The 17,690-nt window shown below is 45.5% G+C and overlaps 1 protein-coding gene and 1 long non-coding RNA gene across 2 annotated transcripts; one reads left to right on the forward strand and one right to left on the reverse strand.

Annotated features, from left to right (window-relative positions):
- Positions 1–1,404: 1,404 nt before the first annotated feature.
- LOC143834427 (lymphocyte antigen 6 complex locus protein G6c-like) lies at positions 1,405–8,085 on the forward strand. The gene is made up of 3 exons (XM_077331263.1): positions 1,405–1,542; positions 6,752–6,868; positions 7,644–8,085. Exons 1-3 carry the CDS (start codon positions 1,491–1,493, stop codon positions 7,850–7,852), a joined length of 378 nt encoding a protein of 125 aa, XP_077187378.1. The 5' UTR covers positions 1,405–1,490; the 3' UTR covers positions 7,853–8,085.
- A 2,628-nt stretch (positions 8,086–10,713) lies between these two features.
- Positions 10,714–15,275, reverse strand: LOC143834440 (uncharacterized). The gene is made up of 4 exons (XR_013229772.1): positions 15,135–15,275; positions 14,914–14,991; positions 13,288–13,401; positions 10,714–12,611 (listed from the first exon to the last, which is right to left on the reverse strand). It is a non-coding gene; the product is annotated as an uncharacterized LOC143834440 (long non-coding RNA).
- Between the last annotated feature and the right edge of the window lie 2,415 nt (positions 15,276–17,690).

Here is a 17,690-nt window from a genome sequence, read left to right on the forward strand (position 1 = left end):
CACTGACTCTCTGTGGGATGCAATAAAAATTGGACCAAACTCAAGACCTTCTGTGTGCAAAGCAGATGCTCTGCCACTGAGCCCTGACCTCAACTTGCACCCCGTGCAAAATGCCCCCTAAAAATCCCTCCAAGATTAAGTACAGTGAAGAAATCAGAGCTAACTCATGGGAAGTTGTATTCTAGGGCAGGGGGAGCTCTGCAGGAGCTCTGGAAGGGTCCACAGCCTTTCTCCTCCTGCCTAAATGGACTGGGCCACAAGCTAGGGAACTGGCTGCCTACATTTGGAGGTCTTGGAGGTAGGCCATGGGTTTAAAAATTAAAGGACGTGTCAGGTATGGTCTGGGAGGTCTGGGCTGTCTTCTCAGCTCCTGCCATTCTTTCTGGGCTACATGACACAAAGCCTCTGTCGTAATAGTAAAGATGGGGGAGAGGGTGTGATAAGGGTGAAGAGTACAGATGGTTATGTCACTTCCAGGGGGCGTGGCAGGGAGGCGTGACCAGCTGACATCACTTCCAGGGGTCCTCGAAGCCTAAAATATATAAAATATATATAGTTTAGGGGCTCCTCCATGGTCAAAAGGTTGGAAAAGACTGTTTGTTGTATGGAGATGTTTGTAAGCGAAATATTTGGAACATTAAACAAAACACATTTGCTTATTCAGTGAACAATTTATAGACAGGAGTCTTTGCTTGAAGACTCACTGGCAGTCTTCAAGCAAAGGTTGGATACACATTTTTCTTGGATGCTTTTGGATGCTTTGGGCTGATCCTGCATTGAGCAGGGGGTTGGACTAGATGGCCTGTATGGCCCCTTCCAACTCTATGGTTCTATGATTCTATGAAATCGAATTCAGTGTAGATGGCAGGGATTTAGTTGATCTGGGAGTGGGCAAAAAGCCTCGTGCAGACTACACCCTGGATCTTACACTCTGCTTTCAGACTTTCCTTTGGATTTGGATATTTTAATAAGCCCTAGCCCTTGCTGTGTTATACCTGCATGGGGACAGCAGGGTGTACATCTGTACACTGGAACGCTTGAATAAGAATGTCCTTAGACCTACACGAGTGGCAGTCAGGTTCTAAAGTTTCTTTAGAACTGATCAGAACCCCACCGGACCTGCTGCAGCTTCACTAGCTGGGGAAGTCTGGCTGTGAGTGACCCACAGCTGCCAATGAGGATTGATAGTTCCTGTGTTAGAGTCTCACATCTTCCCACCATGGAATTTGCTTACTAACTCTCTGGCACTTTGACGCTAGGGCCATCGTCTGCATGCCTCCTTTTCATCCCTCCAAAGGCAAGGTGTGTCTCTCCTCCCCGGTCCCATCATTGGCTGCCCCGGGACCTGGATGAACATAAATGCTTCATTCTTCACAGGTGACATCTCAAGGCTGCTTGGAAGAGTCCTTGTTCCAAAGCCAAGTCAGCTTCATCTGCCTTCATAGGCGCTCAATTACATTCATAAAGACGTCCGCTTTTGGTTATTCAAGATGAACAAGTTTCTTCTCCTGGGCTTTGCGGCTTTGTTCTTCTGCACGGTCGGTAAGTTAAAAAAATGCAGAGAAATATATATATACACAGAGGTTTATATGAATGTTTACTTGAAGAGCTAGCGTAAGAACCTGGACATGATAATTCTCTTCACACAGTCATATTAGTCATTTGGCTGTCAGAAATGCTGTACTAGGGATGCCATCCTCCAGGTGGGACCTGGGGATCCCCCAGAATGACAGCTCCTCTCCAGACTGCAGAGGTCAGCTCCCCTGGAGAAAAAGGGCTGCTTGGGAGGAGGGAGGGTCTCTGTGGCCTTGTGCCCCATGAAGGTTCAGGAATGCCAAACTCCAGGTGGGGAGCTCCTGGAATTACAGCTCCTCTTCAGACTACAGAGATCAGGATTTGTGAGGAATCTACGATTCTAGATTCAAGGGGGCAGCCGCGTTTGTCGGAAGTAGCAAAAAAGAAAGTTGGAGTCCAATGGGACCTCGAAAACCAACAAGGTTTTATTCAAGGTGTGAACTTTCGTGTGCACAGCACATTTGGGCAGACAATATATTCTTAGGCAAATTAAAACCTTTAAAGTCTTCTGAAAGGGTGTAACTCTGCGGAGGATTGTCCTCTGTGTGAATGTATCAGCAACCACTCATGTCCTGTTGGCAGCACGCCTGGCCTCAACTTGGTGGAATAACTGATACTGCTATTAGCTATAGATGCTGTTTTATATGTTTTAATATGTTGTTAAGTGTTTTGTCCTAGCTTTCTTACTGCTTCTATCATATACACCACCTTGAGCCAGCTAGCTTGGGAGGAGGGCAGTATATACTGAATGATGATGATGATGATGATGATGATGATGATGATGATGATGATGATGATTCTGTGAAGGCAAAGGGGTAGCAGGTTACAGTAGATGAGCGAATGGGATGTGAGTGTCCTGCATAGTATAGGGGGTTGGACTAGATGACCCATGAGGTACCTTCCAACTCTATTATTCTATTATTATTATTATTATTATTATTATTATTATTATTATTATTATTATTATTACTATTACTATTACTATTACTATTATTATTATTAAGCTTTGTTATATTAAAACTGGAGCTGGTCATGAAACCCCAAAGACTAATAGGCCCTAAAATGATGCATACAATAGATTTGGGTGGATGCATTAGAATCATAGAATCATAGAGTTGGAAGGGGCCAGACAGGCCATCTGGGCCAACCCCCTGTTCAATGCACGATCAGCCAAACACATCAAACTCAATGGACAATGAGAGCAGCAAGCAAGTGCTTTCTACCCATTTTTGGGCCAATGCATTCTTGCTTTGCTCCGTCTTGCAGGGGTTATTTGGACTGGGTTCCTGCTTCCTAACACCTTGCCAGGTCTTGCCGGGTCTTCCCTGATTGTGTCACACAAGACACTTCTCTGACAGCTGGATCCAACAGAGAGGGGATGACTGCAGTTGTGGCAAAGGTGGCTCAGATGCCAAGGCCACCAAATGTAATTTCACAGCCACACCCACACTGGGTGGATTTTATAGCAGAAAAGAAGCAGCGCCAGAATAATGTATGTTGTTTGAGAGGCTGCTCCTTTGAAGTGTGAATTCTTGGGTGTTTTGGGCTTGGGCAGAGTTCTCATGGCACGTTGGAAGGATGAGGAGAGAGTCTCAGCTCTTCCATGGGAGTTGCTGCAGCTTCAATTGAATCTGAGGGAGGATGTGAGTGTATGAAGCGAAGGGATGCCCTGAGTTCCTGAGGCGTGAGGCATTCTGCTGTGACTCTAACAAAGAATGTCCTGTCTGCAGAGAGGGTGGCCAGAAGGCGTAGAGAAGAATGCCCCGTCCCTTTAATAGAGGCTTAACATGTGGAAATGGGCAGCTGAGGCTGTTCATCTATAATATAACTGATTTTGCACTTACTTTGTTTTTTCCATTGTGGATCCTGCTGAATTCAGATCAATTTGAACTCGGTTCTTCCTCTATTCCCCCCCCCCCAATTGAAAGAGAAAGTGTTCTGCACTTGATTGGGGAAGCTCAGAGTGGAGAGGGGAGCCAAGCACAGCAGTAGTCTCTTTCTTTCTTTTTTTGAATGGGGAGGGGAGGATTGGAGACAGCAGAGGAGTGGGACTAAATCCAAGAGGAAAATCTCTGCTGAGAAAAGTTAGCACTTGTGAAGCACAGTCACTTTAAGACAAGCCTTGCAACTGGAAACCAGGAAGTCTTTGAATTGACACACCGGCCAGTCAGGGAAGACAGCTTTGATCCCGGCACAGAGATGGAAATTAATTCGTAAAAAGCAAAAATCTGCACACTTACTGATGGCGATTTTTCAAACATCAAGGCTTATAACCACTTCTGGATATCGCAGGGGAAAGGTAGGGTCACTCCGGATCAATCATGCAAGTTGCACAGGGAAAATTTACCCCCTCAAATTACTCTTTAATTTTACTGCTCACAGTGTGTTCTAGGAATTGTGAACAGTCAACAGTAAAAAAGTGGGTGGGAAGGGAACAAAATATACTTGAGTGGCACTTCCACAGGCTGAAAGGAGATTAGAACCCACATTTCTTCAGTTCTACTCTGACACCTTAACCATGACCCCAAAATCATGCCACTTCTGCAGTTTCTCAAAGGTTGAAAAATGTTTCAGGCACTTTTTAAGAGTAAAAAAATCAAGAAAGGCTGCTCTAGGGGCAGTGTACTCACATATGAGCACACAAGAAATTGCCTTCTACTGGATCATCAAGCAATTCTGGAAAACACAATGAAGAGAGAAACAAAAACAAAAACCTGTACAACTGGAGCACAATTGTATCCTGCGGCAAATTAGACTGTCTAACATGGGAGCAAACTCAGTGCCTGTTAACACTTCCAGTGTCATATCATAGCTGGCCTACAAAACGAAGGGCCATTCCGCACATTTAAAAAAATCAGCGTTAGGCCAGCGCTTAAAAAAATGCGCCTTCCAGCATTCCTCACCTGCTGGCTCCTCTGCTGCCATCTAGCACTTCTTGCCATTTTTGAAATTTGAAATAACAGAAGAGGGGAGCACGCTAGACATACTCCTCTCTTCCGCCTGTCAATCTAGACAGGCAGCCAATCACCTTTCTCGCTCTTTTAAAGGGATCTCAATACCCACTAATTTTTTTTAATGAGACTCATTCATTAAAACACATATGCGTTTATTCATGGATGCATAGGGCTCCTTTCACTGAAATCCCTCTTGCAATCCGGTGCCTTGAAGCTTTTATAAAAAATTGTTTTTGTTTTTGATGGGGAAGAAGCATGCTTTATGGAGAAACTGGTGGGGAAAAGTTTGTTTTCTGCTCTGCCTGGGAGATTGTGTGTCAATTCATTGCTCCAGGCAGTTTTTTTTTTAAGAAAGCCCCGTTCCGGGTTAAGAGAGAGGGAGGCGGTCTCAAGGGTGGGCACTGGAGCTGTAGATCTCGCTACTTTGGCCACTTTGGTAATGCGAGTGTCTTGTGCGAGTGTCTTGCTGGCTGCTCTCATCCTGCTAGCACTACTTGCAGGGGGAATCCAGTTTTGTGGATTCCCCTACAAGCGCTTTAAAATGGAGGATGTAGCTGCCGGTTTGCTACTGTGACGCTGGATGTTAACAACGTCATGCAAAACGCCAAAAATATGGTGTTTGCGAAGAGTAAGACTCTCACTTTTTAATTTGGGTGCAGAATGGCCCAAAGTGTCCACTTTCTTCATTGCAAAGAGGTGGCATTCACAACCGGCAGAACTTAGGCAGAGAGTCTATGAAATGACTTCTGTCAGCAACAAAAGCTTTCTTTATTTTTCTTCCTTTTTTTCTCTCCTTCTGGAGAGACATTTGCTAGGCCAGAAGGAAATATTGTATTTACGTGGCATCCGAAACGGAGAAACAGCCATCTAAAGCCCTTGTGTTTCATCCCTCTTTTTACCTTCACCATCGTAGGGTTCCCATTGAGGAAGGGCTGACCCCACAGGAGGCAGCCACTACAACAAATATTACCTGCCAGGCAACAGGTGTGCCCATCAGAGTTCCAAAGGAAAAGGCCAGGATGTGACGTGAAGCCTACGATGGTGAAGCTAAAAAGAGGGATGAAATACAAGGGCTATTTTGTCTCTTTTGACAGCTACGTGGACATACAGATTGCAAATACAGAAGATTATATTGAGGGTGTGTTATCTGGACCCCTAGGAAGATCAGGGCCCTCCGGGACTTTAAACAATTCTAGAAGGCCTGTAAGACAGAGCTGTTCTGCCAGGCCTATGGCTGAGACCAGGAAATCAACATCAGCAATATGCTGGTCTCCCTATCTGAGAACCCTATATCTGAGAACATCACCTTAAACTGGAGAGGATTGGCCCTCAGTGTGCTGGGGGTCCCACCAATAGGAGAAAGGCAGTCTGCAGATTGCCTTTGCCTTATTGGTGGGACACCCCCAATCAGGGACAGTAGCAGCTTTTAATCTCCCTCTTCCTCCTTCTGGCTAGGTCTTCTGGCTCAGGTCTCCAGACGTTCTCCATGACGAGGAAGCCACCGGGGGCTGGAAGTGCTTGCACTCGAAAGCTCACGCCTTGAATAAAGGTTTTGTTGGGCTGAAGCTCTTTGGAAAGAAATTTGCAGTCCCCAAATCCAGGGAAGAACGTAGAGTAGGGAAACTTCAAAAATATGCCTTTATTTGATGTATCTAATAAAGTGAAGTCTGGCTCGTGAAAGCTGATATTGATGACCATTGTTAAGAAGCCGCAGGATTCCTCTTTTATTTCTATTACACTCCTAGATCAACAACATCCATAAGTATGGTTACCAGGTCTGTCGACACTGCTGGTGAGGCATGGGGGGGCAATTTCCAAGAACGGGGAGGAATGATTGCCTGGAAGTACCCTTGGTACATCAGGGATGTTGGGGGGGGGAATGCTCTGATTTGGCCACAAACCACAGCGTCACCCCACCCTCCCGACAATCCCGACATGCCGACCTCACTTCTGAGTGACGTCGGCACATTGTGTTAATTTGCAGTGTTCTGGTTTGGGAGGGGTGTGGGAAGAGTTGGGGGCTGAAGTGTGTTTGGAAAGCAGGAAACCCCCTCTTGGACCAGGGGATCTGGTAACCCTGTCCCTAAGGGAAAGAGGATATTTCTCCAGTTGGGTGCATTTTTAGATTCTTTTGAGGGCCGATCGACATTGGCCCCTCATGGCGGAGGGTTCTTCGCGACTTCTATTAAATGTCTTCCTGTCTTTCTGCTTCTCTCCTGCAGCTCAAGGCCTGTTGTGCAAAGTCTGCAGCTTCAAAGTGGGTGCCCTTTGTTTTTCGTCAGATAAGCCCTGCATAGCTAAGGAGGGACAGCATTGTGAAAACACAGAAGTTTATTCAGGTAAGGGAACGAGCTTTTCTGTTTATGCACTGGGCACTTTACTGCCCCAGTTCTCATGCAGGAGCACAAATAGGGGGCAGATGAGGTGCACTGGGCCAAATGCTCCTCTGTGTGAGTGCAGGAAGAGGTGGGGCCACCTGCCACGACTAAAACTCCAACCTGTAACCCAGCATGAAACCTCCAGTGCATAAACGGTCAAGTTGGAACACAATCTCGGCTGTCCTTCTAGAAGAAGAAGAAGAAGAAGAAGAAGAAGAAGAAGAAGAAGAAGAAGAAGAAGAAGAAGAAGAGCTGGTTCTTATATGCCGCTTTTCCCTACCCGAAGGAGGCTCAAAGCAGCTTACAGTCTCCTTCCCTTTCCTCTCCCCACAACAGACACCCTGTGGGGTGGGTGAGGCTGAGAGTGCCCTGATATTCCTGCTCGGTCAGAACAGTTTTATCAGTGCCATGGCGAGCCCAAGGTCACCCAGCTGGTTGCATGTGGGGGAGCGCAGAATCGAACCCGGCATGCCAGGTTAGAAGTCCGCACTGCTAACCACTACACCAAACTGGCTTCTAACCATTAAAATAGCTGGGTGATATCTTCGTCATGTGGATCAGGAACCAGTTCGCACCATTAATTACTGTCTGGGAAGCGGACAGTTATTCTGTATGGAGGAACGGCATAATGGGCCTTTGTTTGAGAACAGAGTGACGTGGTTCTTCCGTCTTCCCCCGCCATGGGGCGGGGCTTCCATCAGCTCACATCTTTCCTTTTCTCTCTTTCTCTCTCTAGGGAAATTAATGTTCTTCACCAGACAGGACTGCAATCACCACAGGGAACTGTGCAATATGACCGAGCAGAGGGACAACATCTTTGACGTGAGCTACAACCGGACTTGTTGCAACCATGAGGACTTTTGCAATGGAGGAATCGTCAGCGATCCCAGCTTGCCGCTCATAGCTGGACTCAGCCTGGTACTGGGCAGCTGGCTGGCACACTAGCAATGAAGGTCAACAATGAAGCCCATCATTCCCACCCCGCCAGTGACCCTTGGACTATCCGGGCAGGATTCCCTCCCCTACTTCCGAAGGGCCCTCATCTCATTGGTAGCACTATTTCAGACAACATGACTTTGGCCTACCAGCCATGCCTGGGGGCCCAACCAGATGGATCTCCTTCGGCTTGCTAAATATTAAACCACAATTGGGGCAAACCTTTTCTTCTCTTTTTTTTAGGGGGACATTTGTGTCTGATTTTCAAAATAAATATGTTAAAATGACTTCTACAAAGTCTGGCCTTTCTATATGCATCAAAACCCTTCTGTGCATTTTCCTGAGCCTCTATCTATTAGCGACATGAGCGTGCCACATTTTCAAAATTCAAATGAGGGTCAGTAAGGCTCCGCCCCCAGCATAGCCCATCTTCTCTCCCTCTCCCGCATCAATAAGAGAAGCCATTGGAATAAATGTTCGTCGATTTAAAGGCAGATAGAGGCATCTCATGTTTCTAAGTCAGCCTTTTGCGACCTTTTAACCATTAAGAAATCGACAGGCTTCAAGGAACCCCAGATATGGTACAATCATGCAGAATATAACCATATTCTGTGCACAGCTGTGTACATGCCAACCCAGGACCCCTATCCTTCCCACCCCTCCAGGCCCTTCATTGGCCATTTTGGGAGGGGGGGGGAAACAGGTCAACATGATCATATATGGTCATATCACCCAATAAATGTTTCACAAATTTAAAATATATATATTAAAAATGAATTAACTCCCACCCATTCAGGTAACCCTTCCAGGGCCATCAAGAAGCTCCAGGGTTTCCCAAAACCCTGGTTGAGAAAACCTACTCTAAGATCACATGGGATGCTGCTTCCATTCTGAGTCAACAATGTTGACGGTGATGGGGCTATGGCCTGATTCAGTATAAGAACCCGTGTTGACTCTGTTTCTGTGTAAAACAGGAAAATCTATTTTTAAAATACATCGAAAGTGCGTAGGAAGCAGGGGACAGAGTTTCCGGATTAAGGCTGTTTCGAGTTCTTCATCAGATAAGGTCCTCGTATGGTTAGTTGTTCCACACAGGGAATCATTTCCAATAAAACATGACCCGGGGAGTCTAATTTGCCGCAGCATACAATTGTGTTCCAGTCGCACAGGTTCTTGTTTTGTTTCTCTCGTCATTGTGTTTTCCAGAATTGCTTGATGATCCAGTAGAAGGCAATTTCTTCAGTGCTCATGTGTGAGTACACTGCCTCTAGAGCAGCCTTTCTCGATTTTTTTACTGTTGAGAAGCGCCTGAAACATTCTTGATAAAACCCCAGAAGTGGTGTGATTGTGCAGAATATGGTTGGGAAGCAGAGCTGTGTACACACCCACCCAGAGGCCCCTCCCCTTTCCACCCCCTCCAGGCCAATCACTGGCCATTTTCCTAAAAGGAAGATTAGACACTCACGTGTAGTTTGTTTAGAACACCCAGATATTGATTTAAAGTCCACCTTTTTCACTCGGGCTGATTCTTTACTTACTTTGTTTTTTCCGTTCTGGACCCTGCTAAATTCAGATCAATTTGAACTCTGGTCTTCCTCTATTCCCCTCCCCCGATTGAAACAGAAAGTGTTCTGCATTTGATTGGGGAAGCTCAGAACGGGGAAGGGTGCCAAGTTCAGCAGGAGTCTCTTTCATTCTTTTCTTGAACGAGGTGGGTAGAGAGGATTGGAGACAGCAGAGGAGAGGGAAATAATAAGAGGTAAATCTCTGTTGAGAGAAGTTAGGGCTTCTGGAGGGCAGTCACTTTAAGATAAGCCTTTCAACTGGGAACCAGGAAGTCTTTGAACTGACTCCCTGGCCAATCAAGGAAGACTGCTTTGCTATAAGGCATGGAGAAGAGGGTTAATTCAAAAAAAGCAAAAATCTGCACACTCACTGATGCCAGTTTTTCAAATATTGAGGGTTATATCCACTTCTGGATATTGTGGGGAAAGGTAGGGTCACTCCAGATCAATCATGCATGTTGCAGATGGAAAATTCAAAGCGTCCAAAATCAAAATGGAAATCGAATTTGGTGGAGACAGGAGGGATTCATTTGAACTGGGAGTGGGTAAAAAGCCTCGTGCAGACTACACCTGGGATTCAAGGTGGGATTACACAATGGAAGTCAGTACAATCAGCAAGGGCAGAGTCTGCACTTACTTTGTTCATTCCATTGTCAATCCTGTTGAATTCAGATCGCTTTGAACTCGGATCTTCCTCTTCCCCCCCCCCATTGAAACAGGAAAGTCTTCTGCACGTGGTTAGGGTAGTTCAGAAGGAGGGGGAGCCAAGCCTCTTTCTTTCTTTTCTTGAAGGGGGGGGGAGAGGAGCCAAGCAGGGAGCCTCTTTCTTTTCTTGGAGGGGAAGGGGAGAAGATCAAAAAAGGCAGAGAAGGGAGAAAAAATCCAGGACCGACAGAAATTGAGAGAAATTAGGGGCTCCTCCTTTAAGGCAAATTCATCACATGACCACCTGTGTCCAATCACGGGTCCTCTACCATGGAGGAGAACCTCGATTCTAAACAACGTGATTTTATAATATATTCAGGATTAAAAGCACTCTAAGATATCGCACAATAAAGGTAGGGTCACTCCGGATCAATCCTTCTTGCTGCAGAAGGAAATTTTAAATCGCCCCAAATCCAAACGGAAATCGCATTCTGTGTAGAGGGCAGGGACTGAATCGATCTGGGGTTGGAATAAAAGCTCCGTGCAGTTTACACCAAGAAGACCCTGGGCCAGGATTTATGAAACAAGGCAACCACAATACACATAAACCATGCAAGAATGGTATTACATGAGTAGAACTGTAAAGCTATGACAGCAAGCTAATAGTGCAGCAAGATATTTATTTTATTTATTATTCAATTTCTACCCCGCCACCTCTCAAGGACTCATGGCGGCTTACAATAAAGCCATGAAACCCCTTAAAACCCCATCATAACAAAAACCCCGACAGACAACAAGCATATCGGAACTCTCTAGCTCTCCCAACAGCAACCCGAGGTGGTGAGCCCAGATGTTAATGGAGGGACCTGATCTACACATTTAATTTACACGTTTCTCCTCACACTTTCTGGAGCCTATGTCCATTTGCATATTATAACTGCTAAGGTCATTAGACTTCTTTGGTTCATACAGAAGTCTTTATGTAAAAATTGATTCAGAGTTTATGTTGTTTCTACAGGTTTAAAATAAGCTGTTGGGTGGAGATCCATTGTATTTGAAAATTTACTATTAAAGGTATGTGCTTGAACATTATATATTGTACAATTTGCATTGCAGATATGTATGCAACATATTGTAAGATATATTTGTATTTTCGTCTAGGACTTCCCATTGAGGAAAGTTGTTTGCCATAGAAAATGGACATTACCAGGATGCTGTTCTGGTAGAATCCCCTACAAATTAAGGAATAAGAAAAGAAATAATACATAAGGAGATATTGTTCTTGTTTCTGATTGTACAAAGTTGATTGGATTGCCTTAGGATAGGTTTCTTTTTCTGAACAGTATTCACTTTGAAACCATTCTATTTTGATCTTGTTGTTCCAAAAGGGGAGAAGCAAAACAGACTGGTGAAAAGGCTGTCAGTCTAACAGCTGTTGGGAGCATCTGCCCTGATGTTAAGTTCAAATCACTGTGAGCCATTTAACTGGTCAGTTCCGCCCATCAGCTGTTGGCCTTTAAATCAGCCTTTCTCAACTTTTTACTGTTGAGAAACCCCTGAAACATTCTTAAGGCTTCAAGAAAACTCAGAAGTGGCACGATCATGCAGGATACTTGCTTTAGGATGCTTTGGGCTGATCCTGCGTTGAGCAGGGGGGTTGGACTAGATGGCCTGTATGGCCCCTTCCAACTCTATGATTCTATGATTCTATGATTCTATGATTCTATGATACGTTTGGAAAGCCCAGCTGTGTACACACCCATTCAAGGTTCCTCCCCTTCCCACCCCCTCCAGGCCCATCATTGGCCATTTTGGGAGGAGAGGAGCAGGGCAACATGACCATGTGTGGTCGTATCACTCAATAAATGGTTAACACATTTTAAAAATATATTAAAAATGTATTAACTCCTCCCCATTTAGGAAACCCTTCCAAGCCTGCATTAAACCCTTCAGTTTCAATCCCTCTGATAGAATCATTGAGTTGGAAGGGACCTCATGGGTCATCTAGTCCAACCCTCTCACTTCCAAGTGAAATGAACTGGTGAAATGGCGCAACTGCCCTGCTGTTAGGCTGAAATGGCTGCTCACAGGGATGTTGGGATGATAAAATGGAGGTGAGGAGAATGACTTAAGCCACTTTGGGTCCTCCACTGGGGAGAAAGGTGGGGTATAAATGATGTAAATAAATGATACATGTGGAAATAAGACCTGGTGATTTGGAGCACCCAAAACTACAGAGCAAAAAGATACAGAAGCATGCCCATCATTTCTGAAGACAAAGCCAGATAAGCAGAGGTGGATATGGTTGATGACTCTTTTTTGGAAGAAGAATGGGATACAGAAATACACTGCTGATACAGCTATAGCTCTTCACGTTCTTCTCTGTGGTCACCAGCCACTTTAGTCACGAGGTAGAGGTGGAAGCTTTCCGTTACACTTGTCAGTGTTGCAACATGTCTGGATGTGAGTGTATTTCCCTTGCTTTCTGGTTGAGTTGCAATACCATTCCCAATAACCATTAGGGACACATCCGTAAGCCCCGTAGTAGACCTCTTTATCTGTTTGGGGGGTGGGGTAAAGAGAACAATGTGAATGGGATATCCATCTTTGTGAAGGGAAAGGTGGGACAGTCAGAAGAGTTGGGGGAAAGAAGAGGCCAAGGAGAAAGTGGTAAGGAGGCAAGACGTGGACTTGGACCTAGAACAGCCTTTTCCAACCTTTTGATCACAGAGGAGCCCCTGAAATAATTTTTCAGACTCCAAGGAATCCCGTAAGTGATGTCAGCTGCCACATCCCCAGTTGTGACATCACTACCTGCACCCTTAGCCCTCTTTTTGCTGCCTCCCCCTGCCTTTACTACCTCTATGGCACCTCTGCCTCATGTAGGCCAAGACAGGTAGAAGCTGAGAAGACAGCCCAGACAGCCCCCTCCGATAACACAATACTTTAAGTCTCCTGCAGACCCTCTTCAGAACTCCTGTCGAACTCTCCCTGGAGTGAAGAGACTGGCTGAGTACATTAGCCACTAAGTCCTGGGCCAAGGACATCTGACTATATTGTCAATGAAGTAAGAAGCAAAACACTGCCCTATATGGGGACAGAAAACATGAACCTGGCCTTAGACCTAGCCTAAGGTCATTGACGCAAAGAGGGGAAACTCTCAGAAATATCCAAATGAACACAGATTCCAGATCAAGCACAGGTTTCCACTGATCGTGCATCCTGAGATCTTACCAAGGTAACCCACATATGTGTAACATAACCCATAGCGCGACTTGCAGAAACTTGGATTGGAAAAGCAACTCTTCCCATTTCCAGATTCGCACTCTTTACACCAGAGGGCCTGGGCTGAAAGAGAAAGACATGGGATGAAGGAGAGAACTGAGGCTGGAGAAATTATCATAGGAAAACTGGGCAAATGAGAATGGTCCAAGATGCCATTCAATAAGGATATGTTTGGTATCTGGGTCACAAAAATGAGAAGTGTGCATACTAGATGGGAGATACACTTCTGGGTAACAGTGTATATGACATATTATTGTTGTTATTGTTGTTGTTGTTGTTGTTGTTATTGTTATTGTTATTGTTATTGTTATTGTTATTGTTATTGTTATTGTTATTGTTATTGTTATTGTTATTGTTATTGTTATTGTTATTGTTATTGATATTGTTATTGTTATTGTTATTGTTATTTCCCGCCTCCCCCCAGAGGCTCGAGGCGGATCACATGAAATCCCCCAAAGTCCCCTAAAATCAATAAAAACTAATAAAATAAAAAACTATCAAACCAAGAAGTTGCAGCAAAAACTAAAACTCAACAGCAACACCCCCATCTAAAAGGGAGGGAATTGTAGTCCATGGAAGAAGAAGAAGAAGAAGAGTTGGTTCTTATATGCCGCTTTTCTCTACCCGAAGGAGGCTCAAAGCGGCTTACAGTCGCCTTCCCATTCCTCTCCCCACAACAGACACCCTGTGAGGTGGGTGAGGCTGAGAGAGCCCTGATATTACTGAAGAAGAAGAGTTGGTTCTTATATGCCGCTTTTCTCTACCCAAAGGAGTCTCAAAGCAGCTTATAATCGCCTTCCCTTTCTTCTCCCCACAACAGACACCCTGTGAGGTGGGTGAGGCTGAGAGAGCCCTGATATCACTGCCCGGTCAGAACAGTTTTATCAGTGCCGTGGCGAGCCCAAGGTCACCCAGCTGGCTATATGTAGGGGAGCGCAGAATTGAACCCGGCATGCCAGATTAGAAGTCCGCACTCCTAACCACTACACCAAACTGGCTCTCTGGAGGGCCACAGTTTGACTACCCCTGTCCTAGACTAAAACCCAACAGCAACACCCCCATCTAAAAGGGAGGTGGAGGGGTGCTGATGGAACTTGCTACCACCATTTTATGAGGGGGGGGCAGATATTACTGAAGAAGAAGAAGAGTTGGTTCTTATATGCCGCTTTTCCCTACCCGAAGGAATCCCAAAGTGGCAGTCACCTGCCCTTTCCTCTCCCCACAACAGACACCCTGTGGGGTGGGTGAGGCTGAGAGAGCCCTGATATTACTGCTCAGCCAGAACAGCTTTCTCAGTGCTGTGATTGGCCTAAGGTTCCCCAGCTGGCTGCATGTGGAGGAGGAGTGGGGAATCAAACCCGGCTCACCAGATTAGAAGCCGCCTCTATTAGCCACTACATCACACTAGCTTCAGTTCCACCCTTACAGTACCATCATATTCAGAGTTACCTATTTAAATCAATGGATTGTAATTGATTTAGAAGAGGCATAACTCTGCTGAGAATTGCACCACAAACCCTCTTTTTTCTTCAGAGCTATAGATCATTTTACACTCGTACCCATAGAGTCACTCACCAATAGCCCAGCAGAGCAGAGCAGAAAAGCCAAGGTAAAGAATCTTCTTCATCTTGATCAATTCCTGAAGTGGAATTTCTGCAGAGAGAATATTCATTTATTAAAATATTTTTTACTTTCCCCTACAGGCTCGTAAAGGCCCAAGGTGGCTTATGGGAAATCCATTCTAAGAACTGTTCATTTGTCCGTCTCATACAGAATAGGCACAAAATACTACCAACCTGATACAATACACTATCTAGACAAAGCTAGGAAAATGTGACACAGATCTGGAGTTTTTCCGGTTGTTTATCTTCGTCAGACCTCTGGGAGCGGCCCGTGAGGTCAATGTTCTCCGTTAGAAAGTAATATTGATGGATTTCAGAGCCAACTAGCTCCCGGGACACAGTATCAATGGACTTAGGTCATTTTATAACAGACTGTTGGATGGTAACTTGGAAGACCAGGACTGTATCCCATCTTCCCTGAAGCTCATGATTCAGTCATGGTCTCTCAGTAATCCTCAAACAGCAACATGTTGAAAGAAACATGCGTTAGAGCGGGGTGCTCAACCCCCAGTCTGCGGCCCGGTACCGGGCCGAGAAGGCTATAGTACCGGGCCGCCAGCGGCCGTTCCTGCCGCCGCCCTGCAGCGAGAGGGGGGAAAGAGGAAGGCGCAGCTGTAGGCACACCAGTGACGCAAACGTGCACGTGCGGAGCTGCCGCGCATGCTCGTTTGCGCCCCTGCTGGCAAAAACGCGCATGCATGGCAACTGTGCACATGTGCATTATCGCCACCTGGTGGTGAAAACGCACATGCGTGGCAACTGCGTATGCGTGTTTATGCGTAGCTGCGGCAGCCGGGCCGCCGGCTCTCCCCCACCCCCGGAGGCGGTCCCCGACCACAAGAAGGTAGAAGACCGCTACGTTAGAGCATTAGTGGGTAACTGTTTGTGAATGCTTGGACAAAGCATTACACGTGTAGCCTTTCTCCCCATGGTCAAAAACATTAGAAAAAGCAGCATGTACAGTCCTGTAAACTTCCAACATGCGTCAGCTCTGTGCCTACAAGTTGGTGATGTGGGGCCAGCGCATTTGTGCCCACTTTCCCTGCGCGCAATTGAGTTGCAACATGTATAGCATTGTTTTGAGTAGAAATTAAGTCACAGGGTTGTGAGAGCACACACTGACCGCTCCGAGCTCCCTGGTGAAAGGGAGGCATACATAAATAAGTAAAATAAACCAATGAATGCAGCCTTCCCCAGGCGAGTTTCCAACAAGGCTGAGAACCCAAGTAGCTCAAAATCTAGATGAGCACAAGGGCAAATGTTGCAATCCTTTGTTTATGATTGACTTTTTGCTTGCTTTAAGCCTCTCTTTTTTAGTGTTGTTAGAGCCTCTTGTGGCGCAGAGTGGTAAGGCAGCAGACATGCAGTCTGAAGCTCTGCCCATGAGGCTGGGAGTTCAATCCTAGCAGCCGGCTCAAGGTTGACTCAACCTTCCATCCTTCCGAGGTCGGTAAAATGAGTACCCAGCTTGCTTGGGGGGTAAACGGTAATGACTGGGGAAGGCACTGGCAAACCACCCCATATTGAGTCTGCCATGAAAACACTAGAGGGCGTCACCCCAAGGGTCAGTCATGACCCGGTGCTTGCACAGGGGATACCTTTACCTTATGGGGACGGGAATTTCTTTTTGTAAAATCCACTTTTTAAAATATACCTGTTGATTCCTCTTATTCCCTTTTTAAAAGAGGGACTTCTCTTTGGTTTCTCTTTCTGCCTTTGAGCATTCTGATAACCCAATACTTCTTTATGTCCCAGGAAATTCTAGTGCCCCGTGACTGTAATGTAAAGCAAATTGGGCCAATTGTCAATACCACTTTACTCCAATGTTACCGCTCTGGGATCATCTCAAAAAAGTGAGAGGACATCTGATGGCAATCACTATCTCGAGGAGCAATTGTCTTCAGATGGCCAAACCAGGATGCCCTGACATACCAGATAAAAGTTAATAATTTCCTATCATGGCATAGGTGTTGTAATTCCTCCAGTGGACAGTGATCTGGGAGAAACTTAACCTGACAAGGACTATAGGAACAAATTATACTTAATGACTACCAGGTGAGGGAAAGAAAGGCTGGGTGTTGATGAGATTAACTCAAGGTGAGACAATAGGTCCTTGGGAGACCTGTTGTCCAAAATTACGCATCTCTCTGGGATGTGAAGGAGAGCTATTTGCTCTTACCCACACTTCTAAACTACATGTCCAGTTTGCTTATAATTGGAATCCATTTGAGGGCCAGGTAGTACATTTCACTCACGATATCTGAGATGAAATGGTTGAAAGGATGTTTATGGTTTTCTACCTTTCTAAACTGCCCCTCAGTGAGCAGAGGACTCTGACTTTTAATGATGCCTGGAAATAAGATGCAGGAGAGTCTTACTCACAAGAGACGTCACCCATCTTGAGGTGCCTGAACAAACTCCAAAATAACAAAGAAGAAATACACTGAGGAGGCTGTGACATCTATTCTGTTTGTATTTCTTGCTCATGAGCAGTTGTTATTAGATAGCTGAAGAAGTTTCACAACGAAACTAGACATAACCTCAGAGATTTTTAATGATATTAAAGTCTGTGAAGACAAGAACTTCTCTTTGTGCTTAATGTTAACCTCTAGTAGGAACATAGGAATTATTCCGTTAACTGTAAAGATTTATTGAACCATGGGTTTTTCCCCCTGCCTGAATAGATGCCAAGACTGCATGGCTTGCAATAGAACCTTGCATTTCTCTACA

Source organism: Paroedura picta, chromosome 3 (assembly GCF_049243985.1).
Source record: "Paroedura picta isolate Pp20150507F chromosome 3, Ppicta_v3.0, whole genome shotgun sequence".
NCBI classification, from domain to species: domain Eukaryota; kingdom Metazoa; phylum Chordata; class Lepidosauria; order Squamata; family Gekkonidae; genus Paroedura; species Paroedura picta.

Coding starts and splice junctions, on each gene's coding strand:
- LOC143834427 (XM_077331263.1), top strand. CDS start 1,491: ATGAACAAGTTTCTTCTCCTGGGCTTTGCGGCTTTGTTCTTCTGCACG. Junction 1,543..6,751: donor TTTGTTCTTCTGCACGGTCG/GTAAGTTAAAAA, acceptor TCTCTCCTGCAG/CTCAAGGCCTGTTGTGCAAA. Junction 6,869..7,643: donor AAACACAGAAGTTTATTCAG/GTAAGGGAACGA, acceptor TTCTCTCTCTAG/GGAAATTAATGTTCTTCACC.